The 16,497-nt window shown below is 52.2% G+C and overlaps 1 protein-coding gene across 10 annotated transcripts in view; it reads right to left on the reverse strand.

The window, feature by feature from the left end:
- The window catches only part of CDK5RAP2 (CDK5 regulatory subunit associated protein 2), a 184,244-nt gene that overhangs the window by 54,833 nt on the left and 112,914 nt on the right, over positions 1 to 16,497 (reverse strand). For 8 of the 10 annotated variants that reach the window (XM_059889004.1, XM_059889003.1, XM_005210590.5 and 5 more), the window contains 3 exons: positions 13,880 to 13,975; positions 11,878 to 12,065; positions 5,183 to 5,615 (listed from right to left, as the gene is read on the reverse strand). In XM_059889004.1, coding sequence (XP_059744987.1) covers positions 5,183 to 5,615; positions 11,878 to 12,065; positions 13,880 to 13,975 — 717 coding nt within the window. The remainder of the gene's footprint in view (positions 1 to 5,182; positions 5,616 to 11,877; positions 12,066 to 13,879; positions 13,976 to 16,497) is intronic. The other 2 variants (XM_059889002.1, XM_059889006.1) reach the window with 1 other exon arrangement.

The raw sequence follows: 16,497 nt of genomic DNA on the forward strand, positions 1-16,497 counted from the left end.
CTTGTGCCTCAGCAGGCCCCCTTCTGAAGCCCCCAGCCTCCAGAGGGCGCCCCTCTGACTGACAAAGGCCAAGCTCCCCCGCGCCCCCCCCCGCCGACGCCCTCTGGTCCAGCCTGCCGCCTCCGCATGGCAACCTTTTCCCAGCGCGGTCTTCTGGGCGACATTCCCCAGAAGGAGCATCTGGGAAAGCTCCTTATCTGTGTCCTCATTTCCCATCCTTTCTTCAACCCAAGACAACCTGCCTCCCGCTCCAGGCCACAAGAACCACCCTACTAAGGTTTTCGGGGCTACATGGCCCTAGCCCCATGGCTATTTCTCAGGCCCGCGGCTCCTGACCTGCCCACCCTATACATGCCCTCCCAAGTCAACCGAAAGCTCAGCTCTCTGATCCATCACCCCGGGCCCCCACCCGACCCGCTCCAACGGCCTCTGCCTGCGGAGTCACGACAGCCTCCACTTGCTGCACGGCCCCAAACCCGGGCGTCACTTTTAAAATTCCCTTTACGGGCATCACCCACCTTCATCACGCGCCAGGTTCCACTGATTCCAACTCCCAGGCTGTCTCTGAATTCTTTTGCCTCTTCTCATCCTCTGTGGCCCCCACCCACCTCCAAGACGCTGTAAGCACTCACCCAGGCCACCGTGACAGCCTCCCCAGCAGCCTCCCCACTCTCATTCCTGCCCTTCTAACCCACTGGCCATACTGTACCGAAGCAGGCAACCCCTCCTCCTGCTTAAATCTAACTTAATCATTCCCCAGTTCCCGTATGACAAAGGTCAACGTCTTTACAGCACAGCCCACATGCTGTGCATGACCGCAGACAGAGTGACCCACCACGGCTCCCCCACGCCCCCCACTCCCCGGCCACAGGGACCTCCTACCACTTCCTCAGAGTGCTCGGGTCCCTCCACTCGGGGCCTTGGCACAGGCCGCCTGCTCGGCCTAGAACACTCTTTCTTGCCCACCCCCACCTCTCCCACTAATCCAGATACATTCATTAGGATTCAGCTCAAACACGCCTTCCTCAAGAGAATGGGGCTTGGTTCCTCTATGTACTCACTGCTCCCTTGGAATTCTCCTCGGAAAATATTAGGACCATCATGGTAAGTGCCTACGCGTTTCTGTCTGTCTTCTGCACCAGAAGCTGTACTCTCTCCGCAGCTTCCAGCGTAAGAACTCAAATACGGCAGGTACTCAACAACTAGGTGTGGCATGAGCCTGCAAATGCTATCCTAAGAGGCCAAGAGGGGGTGCCTTTCAAGTGGAGGAAGTTTAAACACACTCAAAGCTGAGAAGAAAGATGTGAATCTAGAATTCAGAAAGAACTACGACAACTCAATAAAAACACAAGTGAGTTAATTAAAAGATGGGCAAACCACCTGAAAGACATTGCTCAAAAGGAGAAACACAAAGGCCAGTAAGCAGGTGAAAAGACGCTCAACTCATCTGTCATCAGGAAACTGCAAATCAAATCACAGCAAAATACCACCCCACCTACCCCTTAGGATGGTTAAAATCAGAGAGATAGCAATGATCGTTAGTGAGAATGTGGCGGAATTAGAGCCCCCACATCCTGGTGAAAACTTCTGTAAACTAGCTACAGCCTCTTTAGAGAGAGTCTGGCAGTTCCTCAAACCATTAAACAGAGTTACTACGTGACCTAGCAATTCCACTCCTAGATAGATACTCCAGAAAAATAAAAAACACATGTATACCCAAAAACTCGTACATGAATGTCCACAGCAACATCAACCATAATGTCTAAATGTCCATCAACTAATGATCGAATGAATAAGCCGTGGTATATCCACACAGGACTATCATTAGGCCATAAAGAGACATGAACCACTGACACCTCCTACAACATGAACGACTCTTGAAAAAGTTATGCTAAGTGGAAGAAGCCCGTCACCAAAGATCGCAGACCACGTGATTCCATTTACACGAAACATCCAGAACAGACAAATTTATAGAGACAGAATAAAGCTTGGTGGTTGCCTACAGCTAGGAGTGCACAGGTAGAGAAAACAGGAAGTGACTGCTAAGGGGTTCAGGGCTTCCGCCTGGGAGAAAGACATGGTCTTAACCTGACTGTGACTGCCGAAGGTTGGGAAACTCGGGAAGGAGGAAACCAGCCAAGCCTCTCAGGAAGGAAAGAAGACAGAGCTCTTCCTGCACGCTCTAGGACGTCCAATGCTCTCCAGGGTTTTCTCCCGTAATCCTCAGCTCAAGTCTGCATTTCTGGAGCTCACAGGGTAAGAGAAGTTATTATGCCTATTTTCTGGACAGAGAACTGAGACATCAACCAACCAGACCAGTATTGAACAAGAAGGCGGCTGCAGAGCTGAACCTCAAACAAGCTCTTCAGACATTACTGCCCGGTTAAAGAAAGTGAGACCCTTTCTACCCCGACATTCCAGGCCAGAGGAGACAAGAGGTTCAAGGACAAGAACAGTCTGCGGTGGTGACGGGGACATGTGGGAGGGGTGGGCGCCTCATCCAAGAGGACTGGGAAACGACAACCATTTGTTTGGCCCTCCATCTCCACCGATCGATATTCCTGGATCTGAATCTGTGTGTCGTGTGGCAGCAGAGAAGACGCTCCAAGTGCACGAACGCCAAAGTCAATTTCAGGCTAGGAGGCAGCCGGCAGTCACCCTAACGCCGCCTCCAAAATAACGCCGCCCGAAATGCTACCTTATGGACGCCGAACAGAGTCCCACCTACCACCTTATTAACGGTGTCATCCTGGATCTCTCACTTGGGGAGGGAACGGGGACGGGGACACACAAACCCTGAGCTCCTGCCACGGACACGGCACGAGGCACTGACCACATACTGCCTCTCTGACCCAGCACGCCAGCCCCGGGCGCCAGGTCACAGGATCCCCTTGGAGCCCCTGAGAGTCAGGTGACTGCCGCAAGGACTCAAAGCAGGTGAGCAGCCAGGCCCAAAGGAATCGCTGGTGTATCTGTACAGCATCTTGCCTCTGTCACTGAACCAGAAGTAGGTCTCGTTTCTCTGTTTCGCCCCTGGGCTGCAAAGATGTTCTTCTTAACAGGGTGCCAGAGCTCCAGCTTCAGTTTGAGGATTACTGACTCCTTGACTAACCACAAGCCACAAAGAAAACCATTAAATTTTCTTCTACTTTGCACAGATGGGAAGCCACACTGCTGATATGAGGCTCCCCCGTTCCTGAGAAAGGTGGGGTTATCACATCCCTGTCTGCCTCTAAAGCCAGACTCTATGGGGCACGCCTGCTGCTCCTCTCAACAGCTGAGTCACTCAGGACAATTTTCTGAGCCTTCCAGAGCTTGCATTTCTTCCTATGCAAAATGGAGGTGATGCCTACCTCACTCATGTGCTTGGTGAGAAGATTAAACGTGATGCTACAGGGACAGAAATCTCGCGCTGCAGGCATATATAGCGGATGCAAAAACACAAACACAGCAGACTTCCTTCTGAAGACACCAACGAGAAGATAATTCCAAATGGAAAATTTTTTCAATATATTTGGGGAAATTAAGTTCATTTGATTATCCAATTTTCCTGAATGTAAGATGCTATCTCCCACGCAAATAGTGGGGAAAAACTCAGGCACACACACACAAAACCTCGTTTTCCTAACATGCAGGTACACACTAAAGTAGCTGGGGCAGATGAGAGCATTTCTATTCCAGCCAAACTGCACACATTTGCATCTCGAGTACTGTTAATATAATGGCAACGTCTCTTTTTTTGGTCTCTACTGATATCTTTAGAAAACCCTTCTCCAGAAATTACAGTTTTGGTGCATAATTTAAAACAATCAAAAGCAATTTTGCTAATGATATATCTAACTCTCTTTGGTAGGCACAAAAGCAGTAATTTAGCGGTCAGAAAATAAACTTAATTCTCCATTCTGATGCTATGAAGCAGAGTATACAGTTACTTTTCAGATTCAAAACACCCCTCAGAAACAAGGGGACCAGCCGCCGTCGCTGGAGACCCGGCACAAGCACGACCTCGCTCCTCCTCTCCCAGGCCACTCCCGTCTCCCTGCTGTGGGCTCCTCAGCCCCAACCCGTCCTCCTTACAAGGATTTCAAACACTGCCAGGAGAGTCTGGCTTTTAATAATCTGGCATATTTGACGGTGTGAGAGAAGATGCTTAGAGAAAGCATCTCGAGTGAAGCAAACTGCAAACATTCGGCCACCAAAACCCGACCCTCCCACTCAGGCCAGCGTGGGCTGGCGAGGAGGGTGACCCAGGGGAAGTGATCAGCTGTGGAGCCAGGCAGTGAGGGGCCCAGCTCAGCCCCCTAACGGCTGACCTTGACCATGGGCACTTGCGACCTGGCTTCCTCAGCTCCAACGGGTGCTGTAAGCATAAGAGCACAGAGACGGTGCCCACAGAACGCTGCCTCTGAGACACGAAGTCTGTACAAAGGAAAACCTAGGTTCTCGTCCCTGTCGCTCAAGTCAGGTTATTACAGTTTTACTGCAGGTTAAAATTTTATTATTTTACTGCAGGTCAAGTCAGGTTATCAGTTTTACTGCAACCTGCAAAGTAAGTCCATCAACGGGGGAAAATCATGTAAATTTTGGCATATGTCCCACAATGGAATCTTATCAGTCATTACAAGGAAAGAAGTTCCTGATACGTAACATGAGAGAGCTACAGGCAGATGTATAAATGTGACTCTGCTTTTTACGATGAAAACATAAACATACCATGAAAGTATATTAGCCACTCAGTTGTGTCCAACTCTTTGGGACCCCACTGACTATGGCCCGCCAGGCTTCTCTGTCCATAGAATTCTCCAGACAAGAATACTGGAGTGGATAGCCAACTTCCTTCTCTAGGGGATACTCCCTATCCAGGGATTGAACCTGGGTCTCCTGCATTGCAGGTGGATTCCTTACCATCTGAGCCACCAGGGAAGCCCTATACATATCATGGCACACAGATAAATGAGAGGGCTGGGATGGGGGGAGAGAGGGAGGGAGGGAAGAGATGTCAGCAACACTTTGGGGAAGGTGAGCAAGGACACACACCTCTAGGTGGAGGTCAAGATAAGTACAGGCAGAGGGAGACACCAGACTATATAAATATTCTAAGGTAGTAGGATCGGAGATCATGTGTAAGTGTTCTGTCTGTATGCAGTAGGTAGCTAAGTAAGGAGCAGGTGGGAGGGCTTACTCTCTCGGTCCTCCTGGGGAAGGTGGGGGCGGGGGCCTGCTGCCCCAGCGTCCTGCACGGCTCTTCCGGCCGACGTCCAGCACTGAACGCAGTGTCTGCCAGTTGCTCCTCCCAAGCCTCTCTCGGGCCCTCGTGTCCGCATCTGAGCGTGTCGCCCTCCACGGCCGAGGTCTGCACGGAGGCATCTTTCTGCTCAGCTTTGGACACCTCAGCCCCCTGTGCCAGCTGGGCTCCCCAAGGCCACTGCAGCTCATCAGGTGGCATGGGAGACGAGCTGGCTTGGATGAAATGTCCGAATTCACCTCTTAGCTGAACGGCCACCTGCCTCAGCATCCTCTCCGTTTTACCATCAAGGTGTTCTTCCGTAGCCTCCTGCTCCGTCAAGCGCATCTGCTCCAGAAGCAGTTCACGGAGCATTTTCAGAAGGTCTGGCCTGTTTTTCCAAAAGGGAAAGGAAATGGGAGGACTCAGTTTTCTTCTATGGCCTTGGCCCCCACCCAGTTTCCCAAGTTTCCCCCTTGATTCTGGCCCGGATTCTGCTGAATCTAAACACCGTGAGCTCCAGCCGCGTGCCAGGACCCGCGCCAAGGAGGCTATCCGGTCACCTCCAAACAGCCACACCAGGAGGCACCTCACGTCTGCTTCACGGATGAGAAGAGAGCTGCTTTGACACAGGTGCCCAGCACGCGAGGGGCCGCACGACCACCTGGATGCAGGCCGGGCGTAGGACAACCAAACGGGATCAAGTGTTCATGACAACTGCAAGATCCGCCGTTCCTGCATCCAGGGGAAAGGATGGCTTTGCATGAACATGGCCAACCTGGCGGGTCCATGAGTGACCTGGTCCGCCTGGGTGCATGATCGGCGCTCAGTAAAGCTGCTGGATGAAGGGGTGCTGGGAACCACTGCGGACAGAAACAGCCGTGGCTCTGAAGTCAGAAAAGATGGCTTCAAGTTCTAACTGCAATTCTAGGGAAGTGCAGCGAGTCTCTGACCACCTGATACAGAGAGCCAACTCATTGGAAAAGACCTTGATGCTGGGACAGATTGAAGGCGGGAGGAGAAGGGGGCGACAGAAGATGAGATGGTTAGATGGCATCACCGACTCAATGGACATGAATTTGAGCAAACCCCAGGAGACAGTGAAGGACAGGAAAGCCTGGCGGGCTGCAGTCCGTGGAATCGCAAGGAGCTGGACACGAGTCCAACTGAACAGCCACAGGGACTGAATAGCGGTAGAGACTGAACACGACACAGAAACACAACAAAAGCCGAGTCTCCCTCCACACACGCTGCAAGGACTGAACCAAAGCATGCATGGACAGCAGGTGCCTCTCTCGTCCCCTGCCGCACAGCCCGGGCCTCCCTGGGGTTTCAGCTGCAACTGCGGGGATAGCTCCTGTGGACAAATATCCCTCCTCCAGTGCCCCCGGCGTCTCCCTGCGGCCCTGGGCCCTTTCCCAGGGCCCTCTGAGCTCATTCACGGCTCCAGGGGACACTCTCGACTAGGGGAGGAAAAGAACCTTCGGGTGAATATCCCAGTCCCCCAGGCTTCAGAGGATTAGCCCTGACACGGGTTGACACCGTCCCTGCGAAGCTGGCAGGACAGCGGCCCGGGTCCCCATGGCAGGAACCAGACCATACTGCAGCCCTCCCGCCTCTGCCTCCCTCCCTCACTCTCTGCATCCCTCCTTCCTGCTGCCTGCAGTCACATCCTAAATCAATCCCTTGTACCCAGGTCCATATCTCAAGACGTTGCTCTCCCAGGAATCAAACCAGTTCAGCGTGTAAAAGACTCTGGAGCAGTTCCAGAAGACTCGCTCGTGAGTTGTTTCGTGAGCCAGACGCTGTGGTAGGCGCTGGGGCTGCAGAGCTGCCTGCAGGACGTGCTCGGGGCAGATATGCACACCAGTCAGCACTCCACAGGTTGCACAGTGAGACTCGGGCTCTGTGGGAGCCAGCAGGCTTACGAGCAAGCAGCCCAGAGCGTCTACACTTGGGGTGGCAGGAAGAGCACCAGGAAGGGGCCTCCAGAGTTGACAAGAGGTTAGCTGAGGGAAAGGAAGTGGAACCTTCTTCTAAGCAGACAAAACAACATGAACGGAGTCAAGACACACCGTGAAGAACAGGCAGAGGAGGCTGGGGAGTTAGGCGAGGAGGACAAGCCCTCTCACGGGCGGGGGAGCCATATGCGGCCTGTGTGACATGGGGCACGCCTGCTCAGGGAAGGACTGGCTGTGCACAGAGAACGAGCGGAGACTCCATCAGCTGTGAGTACGGGGTGACTGCACGCAAAGCCCTTCCGTTCTGCCCTAGACACGTGTGAAAGTGAGGTCAGTGTTAGCCGCTCAGTCATGTCCGACTCTTTGCAACCCCGTCGACTGTAGCCCGCCAGGCTCCTCTGTCCATGGGATTCTCCAGGCAAGAATACTGGAGTGGGTAGCCATTCCCTTCTCTAGGCGATCTTCCCAACCCAGGGATCGAAAACGGGTCTTTCGCATTATAGGCAGATTCTCTACCATCTGAGCAATCAGGGCAAACCACTCCAGTATTCTTGCCTGGAGAATTCCACAGACAGCGCAGTCTGGTGGGCTATAGTACACGGGAGCCCAAGAGTCGGGCACGACTGAGCGACTAAAGATATGTAAATGACAGCAAAGCAGAAAGACAAAAGTGTCCAAGGCGCACCACAGGACTCAAAATCCAGTTAGACACGGCCACAGGACAGAGACGGGAGACCCAGAGCGGGGGCACCCATGGAAGGCATTCAACTCCCACAGCGGAAAGAAGAGTCAGGCAAACGTCACGCCCCGAAAGTGAGACCCAGAGAGACAAGTCAAGGCAACTTCAAAACCACCGCACAGGGAGGAGCCAGGGTGGGGAGAAGGGCAGAGCAGGGCCGCGGACACAGACAAGCCGCTCCTGCAGACAGGCTCCACCGTTACTAACGACCGCCGGCAAGCTGCAAAGCAGCGTCCACGCTCAAGGAGACAGAAGCCAAAGCGGTCTGAAGAAGACTTAAAGAAGCATGTCTCCATCATCTGAAAAATAAAGGGAGGAAAAGAGATTCATAAAAATGAAAGGAACTTATGCAACGGGGGCAGAAAATTATGAAGAAAATAAGAAGGATAGGAAGAGGGGGAAGCAATGAGGGAGGGGGCCAGCTGGAAAAGGAAGATGCGGTCAGGACGGGGCGCGGTGTGGTCAGGAGAGCAGGAGAGGCCTCATCCGGACCAGACCCTTCCCGCTGCTGCGGTGTCTCCTCACTTCAAAACACCTGGCCAGACAGACCGGAGCTACCAAGTCCTTCAGCGCACTCCAGCCTCCCCGTCCTCTGGGCCTTTGCTGCCACTGGAAGTGACAGGCACCCTGGTGCTACCTTCCCACTGGGCCCTGTAAGGGCAGAACCGACAGCTGACTCATATCTGGATTCCTAACACCCAGCTCTGGGGCAGTCACAGCACGCGGAAATATGGCAGAAACTAAAAGTATGGAAAACAGAATTAAAATGGGTGGTACATTTTTCACTTCTAATATGGAGTCATCTAGACAACACCAACCATCTTAAAATTCAGTAAACTCAGACTTCAAAAATATTTCTGGTATTTCAAGCACGTTAAATTTTCCTTTCCTCTCCTTCCCTTAATTTAGATTAAAAATAATGACAATTGCTACTGAGCTAGCCAGAGGAGGACTATTACTCACAACTAAACAACATACCATAAAATCCAGGAAAGAAAGACTTACAAATGGGGAGTAAAAGGTGGTGAAAGAGGCCATTGGAATACACTAAAGTGGGAGTGCTGTTACATAAAGCATTTCAAGTGTTGCTCTGCTAGAAATCTGAACAGCAGATTCATTAAGCTGTCGCCACAATCAGGACCTTTCTAATGGTTCAGTTCGAGGGTCTTGTCAGAGGCCCAAATGCTGTTGATTCACCCTGAGCATCTCTGCCGCGCGGAAGGCACGCGGGCAAAGGCCCGGACACTCACTCGCACCTACGGCGCCAGATCCGCTACACTCAGCACCTTCCGTCCTCACAGGGAGACTACGATGGGCTACTGGCCCATCTTACAGATGCGGATTCAAGATCTCCCAGCAAAAGTGGCAGCCAGAGGCTGCAGAGCACAGGCCTCTCTGACTCCAGAGAGGCACCGTGCTCTTTCTCCTCTAAACGTAAACCTTCTGCTTTGATGCTGAGCTTCTAGCTGCCAGTATATTCACTCAAATATTCATCGAGCCCCTCCCATCTGTCGCGTAAAGCCGTGAAATGCACGATGTGAAAGAATCCTGGCGCTGGGACTTCCCTGGTGGTCCGGTGGTTAAGAGTCAACTTGCCAATGCAGGGGACACAGGTTTAAGCCCCGGTCCAGGAACGAAGATACCACATGCCACGGGGCAACTAAGCCTGTGAGCCACAACCAGTGCAGCCCACACACCCGCGAGCCCACGCTCTGCAGTGAGAGAGGCCCCGCGGCGGGAAGCCTGCACAGCACAATGGGAGAGGGGGCCCGGCTCGCTGCAATGGAGAAAGCCCACGTGCGAAGACCCAGCGCAGCCGACGGCAGATTAGCTGAAAAGGAGAATCATGATGCTGACGCTTCACCACAGAGACAGACAGTCATACAGACACTGATGTCTAAATAAGACAACGCACAGCAAGGAGAAGTACCAGGAAGAAGGGCCGGTAAGAGGGGCGGAGGGCACCAGTCCCCAGATGGAGTGAGACGCAGGGATTCTCGTTAAGAGTGGGCGGGAGAGGCCTCTCTGCGGAGCTGAGACACCACCTCGTCCTGGAAAAGAGCACTGCAGGGGGAGGGAACAGCACCCCGTCCTGGAAAAGAGCACTGCAGGAGGAGGGAACAGCAGTGCCAAGGCCCTGAGGACAAGCTGGGATGACCTCGGGGGGGACAAGCCGGGATGACCGAGGACAGAAAGACCCGTGTGAGCAAGAGTGGGCGCTGACAAGAGATGACCTCGGGGGGGACAAGCCGGGATGACCTCAGAGGGGGACAAGCCGGGATGACCTCGGGGGGGACAAGCCGGGATGACCTCGGGGGGACAAGCCGGGATGACTGAGGACAGAAAGACCCGTGTGAGCAACAGTGGGAGCTGAGAAGACAGAGAGACAGGCTGAAGCCGGGCCAAGAGGCGCGAAGCTCACTCCAAAGGCGACAGGAACCCACGAGAGGGTTTAAGCATAGAAAAAACATAATCGCATGTAAGTTTTTAACGAGTCAGTCCATAAAGCGCTTTCTTTAAAAATGAAGTTTAAATTTTCAAACATGAGGAGATTGGGAATACAAATTTTGGGTTTTTACTGATGGAAGCTCTGAGTCCACGTGCTTTCATGACAGCAGGGATTTGGGGCTGAAGAGCTCCGACCTGCCAGGAGGGAGCACCCAGGCCCTGAGTCCCTGCACCCCACCATCTGCCGTTCTTTCCCCAGCTCACGTCACCCAAGTGCCCCAGGTGGTCCTCAGAGAGAGCTCGGTGCATCTTCTAACTCTTAACACAGGAGCAGCTGACGCTGAGGAAACCCGTTTCTCACTTATGGACACCTAACTCCCTGTGATAATATACCAGAATGGGGTCCCCAAGCTCCACAATCTACCGCCCGGTGATCTGAGGTGGGGCTGACATAACAATAATGGAAATAAAGTGCACAATAAATGTAGTGCACTTGAATCATCCCAAACCACGCCCAAACCACGCCCCACCCCGATCCGGGGAAAAACGGTCTTCCAAGAAACCGGTCCTTGAGGCCAGAAAGGGGGGGCCCGCTGCCCTAGAGGACTCAGCTAGAAAATGCTCAGCAGATGCCAGGGGCTGGGGAGGCCGCTCTCTGAGCTCAGAGAACACTGCCATCTTTCAACTGAAGAAGCGCCCACAAGGCTGAGCCCACCAAGGACACGAGCACTGCCAGGCTCCTGGTCGTGCCAGCAGTGCCCGGCGTGGCACCAGCTCCATCTGTCCATCTGTGCTGGAGGAGGACAAAGCTTTCATTCAACACCCAGCACACGCCAGCCATTCTCCTTGAACAGCGTTTTCCCGCTCCTAGTGGCGACCCCGAGAAGTGGTCGGAGAGATGGAGGAAGTGAGAGAGGAAGGTGCAGCTCCCTCTGGCTCCCAAGCCCAGAGCAGCTGCTACGGTGGAGTGAAAAGAATGGGCAAGAGGAGAAATCTGCTCCTAAAGGACTAGTTTTGATAATACATGTGTACTGAAGACTTCTTTTTTGTTTTCAGGAAAACACTCTGGAGTGTTTCCTCGTAGAGGAACGACTGCCAGCAGATATAATGAGAAGGGGATTGTGGTTCAAGCTCCACGTAAGACAGCAGAGTCGCAGCTACAACGGAAGTGGTGATGCTGCTGGAGACACTGGGAGGGGTTTCGGGAGGGCGAGCCCTCACGCGCACAGCCGGGCAGGCCTTCCCCAGCTCCCAGGAGCGACTCTGAAGGGTCTTTCTCAGCTCTTTGTGCTGGGCGTGCGCGTGGCTCTGCTGAATGCAGTCCCCTTGCAGCCACGAGCACGCAGCCTAATTACTTAATTGCACGACTGGCAAGGTTCCTTCCAAGCCATTTCAGGAGCTCTCTCAGGTAAACTGCAGAGCACCACCATCGAAAGCCATTTAACACAATGAGCTTGTCCTCCCCTCTAACTGCAGACAGAGCACCGCCTGGGCCCCGTGTCTACCTGGATTCCAGGAACCACACAGCCTTCTCGCCGAAGAGCGGGGTGAGCAGGCTCACGAGCTCGCCTTCTTCCAGACCCTGGTCTCCAGGGCCGCCGGACGTGTGCGCTCCACCGTAGTCTAAGATACTGGAATCTGCGTGCCTTAAATATCCATTTCTGCAGCCCCCTTTGGAACTGTCCTCCATAGTCTGCAAATCAAAAGTATCTGGTCAGATAATGGACACAGGGGAGGGGTCAGGGGGTGGGCAGAGAAAGGATGGAGACAGGCGGTGATGAGCGAGTACAAACACCCAAGAGAAAACGAAGGGCGGGGCGCAGGCCTGCGGTCCACACGCGCTCACTCTGCCCACGATGCAGAGATGCTTACTTCTCCACAGCCTCAGTTTCCTCATCTGTAAACGGGCACAGTAACGCCACCTGCCAAGGCAGTGACGAGAACAAAACGGGATGGCGGGCCCACTTCAGTTCGTGCCACGGTGTCTTACCCGCTCTAGCTGTGTTCCCCTACCCCACGGCCTACTTTCTACATTTCCCTTCTAAGAAGAATCCAGAACATTGTTAATTGCTACCCACAATGCTGCAGACATTTATTATACACCTCTTGCAATGTATCTTCCTCATTATATATCAGAAAGCCAGCCTCCTTACAGACACATCCTAATTATCGTGACTTTGATTTGTCTCATCAGGACCATGGAGAGCTCCTAATTCCCATGGAGATGAGATGTTTATGGAACCGCCTTCTTGGGTCACTGAGGGTCCCAGAGGAGTGGTGCCAAGGAAACACCTAGTTAAAGCCTGTGCCGGGCATGTCCTGAGGTGCTGCAATTAGCATTCTTCCTCCCCATTTCCAGAGCTGTAAATTTCTTCCACCTGTCTATAAATAACTCCCCTTGGCTTCATTACAGCTGGTAACATACACACTGGCCACCACACCCCTCTCTCCAAACATGTAAAATGCTTGAGGTTTTTAAACAGAAGACAAGACCCAAACATATGAGCTGTTATTTATAGGGTCTTGTTTGCCACCGATCTAGTTATTAAATCCATCTAAATAAGCAAGCTCCACAGAAGGAAAAGTCTAGAATATAATAATAAAAAGAAAGGTTGCTGCCATTCACTGAGCAATTAGTACATATCTTCTATTTAAATATCACAACAGTTCTAACAAGGGAGTATTATTCTCTTCATTGATGGGGAAACACAGGCTTAGGGGTTAAGCAAGGAGTAACCAAAGTCACAGAGATAGTGACCAAGACTCAAAATCACATCTGATTCCAGAGCCCCGACTTTTAACTAATTCGTTCTCCAAAACTCTCACAAGATGACCTCGCCTTCATGACTCCATGAACCTGAACACCTTGAAAGCCACAAACGTCAAATCTGCAGCCTCCTAGCTCCCACCACACACTGGTCTACAGTTCTTTCAACTTGGAGAACATTTGCTCCAAGCGTTCAGTCTCCATGCGCCTGGAGCGAAGCTCTTCACAGCCCCGGGGCGGCACTAATCCGGGTCTCAGATCAGGAGCTTGCAGACGGGCCCAGGGAAGGAAAGGGTGGCTCTATCGGTGGCTCCTTACACAGCAAGCAAACGATCTGGGGGTCCACAGTTGTCCCCGAGACAAGGGCACAGGTCCCGACTGTGTCACTGACCTACTCTGAGCCCCAGACGAACCATCTCCTCTCCCAGGCCTCTGATTCCAATGCATAAAATGAATGGGTTGGGTCAGAGTTCTAAAGAGCTGTGTAGGCCCAATGTCCAAGACCTATTTTAATACTCTTCTATAAGAGCCACATTTTTTATTTACAACTATATGTCTGCTCTCCTGTCTCCTGAGTGGCTCTACCACCACACCTGTAGCCTCTGCAAAGGGAGAGAGCTCCTCTCTTTGCTCCCCACGGGCACACGGCAGGCACTCGACACAGGCGGAGGGAACAGTAACCCGTCGGACTCGTTCCAGACGGGAGACGAGCTTGGGCACAGACAGGGGCGTGTTCCTACCTTGTGACGCTGCTCCAGACACTCGTCACTCAGCAAATTACTCTCGTCCTCCTCTCCAGTTCTGGTTGAGTCCTCGTCCTCCTTGCTAGCCAGAAGCTACATGGAGCATGGCATGGTGTGAAAACGCAACCCAAAAATGTGTGCAGCATGAATATGTATGAAGAAATCGGTGATGTCTTTTTTTAAAAGATGCAGAACGAACAAAAAAAAAAAAAAAAACCAAAAACCGAAAAAAGAGGCAGAGACAAATGCCAAAGCCAAGAAATAAAAATTAGCCAAAGTCAGAGTTGCTAGTGCTGGCAAATCACACACAGCTGCCTGGAATCAGGCAAAATTTAAGGACAAATTCCCCGAGAAATAAGGACAGCCATCTCCCTCTGCCCTCGCACAGCCTTCCTGACCGACTAGAAGCTGAGTATGCCGTCCAATGTGCTGTTCCCATTTCTGCCGTTGCTGAATTCGCTTTCAGATTATAGAAAAGTAACCAGATTTTGGAAAATAGCTATTGATGGGATTGAAAATATCAAACAGCAAGAAAGCAGGAAATGAAAGTTATGGTGGGCCCAGTTTCTGCAAACCTGCCCCTGTTTAGCACAGGGGCTGAACCTCTTTCTGGACGGTCATGCATCTGCAATGGACGGTCTCAACCGCATAGTCATTTCGCTGATGAAAAAGTCCTCATGGCTAATGAACAGAGTATCAAGCCTGCCTGACAATAACTTTCTGCTTTTGAAAATGAAGGAGAGTTATTTAGAAAGATGGCCTAAATCCCTAATGCGCTAAAGCAGTGTAAATCCCAAAGCTTCTGCAGTCTGTATTCTACAGAAGGGACAGCAGTTGTCAACAGGGCCAGATCCCAGGTCTCTGGAAGAGCAAAAACTCTAGCGTGAGACACTCAGATCATCCAGAGAAAAAGTGAGAGGGGAGGTGACCAATGCCATTTCAAAAACTGGACTAAAGCTCACCTCACCCATGGAGGAGTGAGCTTTGCACCATGGCATTAAAACCACGAGCTGAGCCTCCGCCACCGGCTGCCGTGCCGTACATACGACACATCCGAGGTTCTGTCTCCGTGCTGTGATTTCAGGAATTCTTACACTGAGTCCCTCACCCCATAATTTTCCCAGCCCAACTCAAACTTTCCTGATCTTCTTTCTAAAGGAAACCCTTGTTTTGGAAGAAAAAAATAAAGCAAAGTGACTTCGGAAAGTCTTTTACAGAAAACTTCCCAGGGTCAGAATCTTACATGTGTGGCTCAGATGGTTAAGAATCCGCCTGCAAGGCAGGGGACCCGGGTTTGATCCCTTGGTCAGGAAGATCCCCTGGAGAAGGGAATGGCAACCCACTTTAGTATTCTTGCCTGGAGAATCCCATGGACAGGAGCCTGGTGGGCTACAATCCATGGGGCTGCAGAGTCAGACACGACTGACTGTAACAACATACTGGTTGTGATTTACATGAAAATTTATCAAAAAGATAAGGTGGAAGGATGATAGCTGGTGGAAAAGATGAATAATAGAATCTAGGGGGTGAGTATATGGGTGTCCACTCTGAAGTTCTTTTCCCTTTGCTATATTTGAGTTTTTTCACAATAAAACGCTGGGGCGGGGGGGGTGGGGAGGGGGGAGCCTCTCTCGTCTTAAAAAAAAAAAAGCCAAGTAATGGCGTTCTCCTCTCTGGTCCACCGACAGCTCTGGTCACGAGCGCTGCCTGCCTCTCTCCAGGCTTCCTGAAAGGACTGTGCACCCTCACCTTCTGCAACGTGGCTTTTGCTGCCAACACCCTCCAGAAACTCCTTAGGAAAGGACCCCAAGACCTTCTATGGCAGGAGCACGAACCCTCCTGGGAACAGGAAGGAGGCAGAGAGGCGCTGCCCCCCACCCTGAGGATCAGGAGAAGGGTCTTCCCGCAGGTATAGCTGAGCAAAAAGTATTGTTAACATGTGTCATTCCAAAATGACATCACAAAAGCTTGCAAGCTATTCTTCATTTCCAGAACCACAACCACACCATTATGAAGTACTCTGAAATAAAAACTTGCTTTCGTTTCCCTTTACCTCTGCTGACTTGGTTAAAATTAAGTCAGATCTCAATCTCCAGCACTGATCAAGAAATTAAATACCGTGACACAGAGAAATGTCACCCATGCCATATGTGACTGATCGGTTTTCAAAGGCAAAGGCAATAGAGACCAGCGCGTCGCGGCAGGCGGGTGTTTCTGGCGCCACCACCCGCAGGAGAGGAGCCCTACACACCCGCACGGGCCCCGCTCGCCCTTCGCCTCTTCCCCTCGCTGCCTCTCCACCCACTGCCACGCAGCCTCTGTTCCCCTCACTGCTCCACTGCTCGGTCCCCAGCGACTTCCCCGCTGTCTTTTTCTCTTGTCTGCTCGAGTGTCTGACACAAATCAGCAGGGCCCTCCCTAGACGTCTCTCCTGAACAAATGCGTGGCCTGGATCTGCCGCCACCTCTTGGGCTATTCCTTCTCGGGCCTCTGCAGATGCCCCTTGTCCTTCCACAGAGAAGCTCTTGACCTCAGAAGAGGAGGCGGGACCGTCCCAGGGCCCCCAGGCCCTGTCCCAGCTCTGCTTCTCCGCATCACGTTCGCCAGGGGGCAGG

Source organism: Bos taurus, chromosome 8 (assembly GCF_002263795.3).
Source record: "Bos taurus isolate L1 Dominette 01449 registration number 42190680 breed Hereford chromosome 8, ARS-UCD2.0, whole genome shotgun sequence".
NCBI classification, from domain to species: Eukaryota; Metazoa; Chordata; class Mammalia; order Artiodactyla; family Bovidae; genus Bos; species Bos taurus.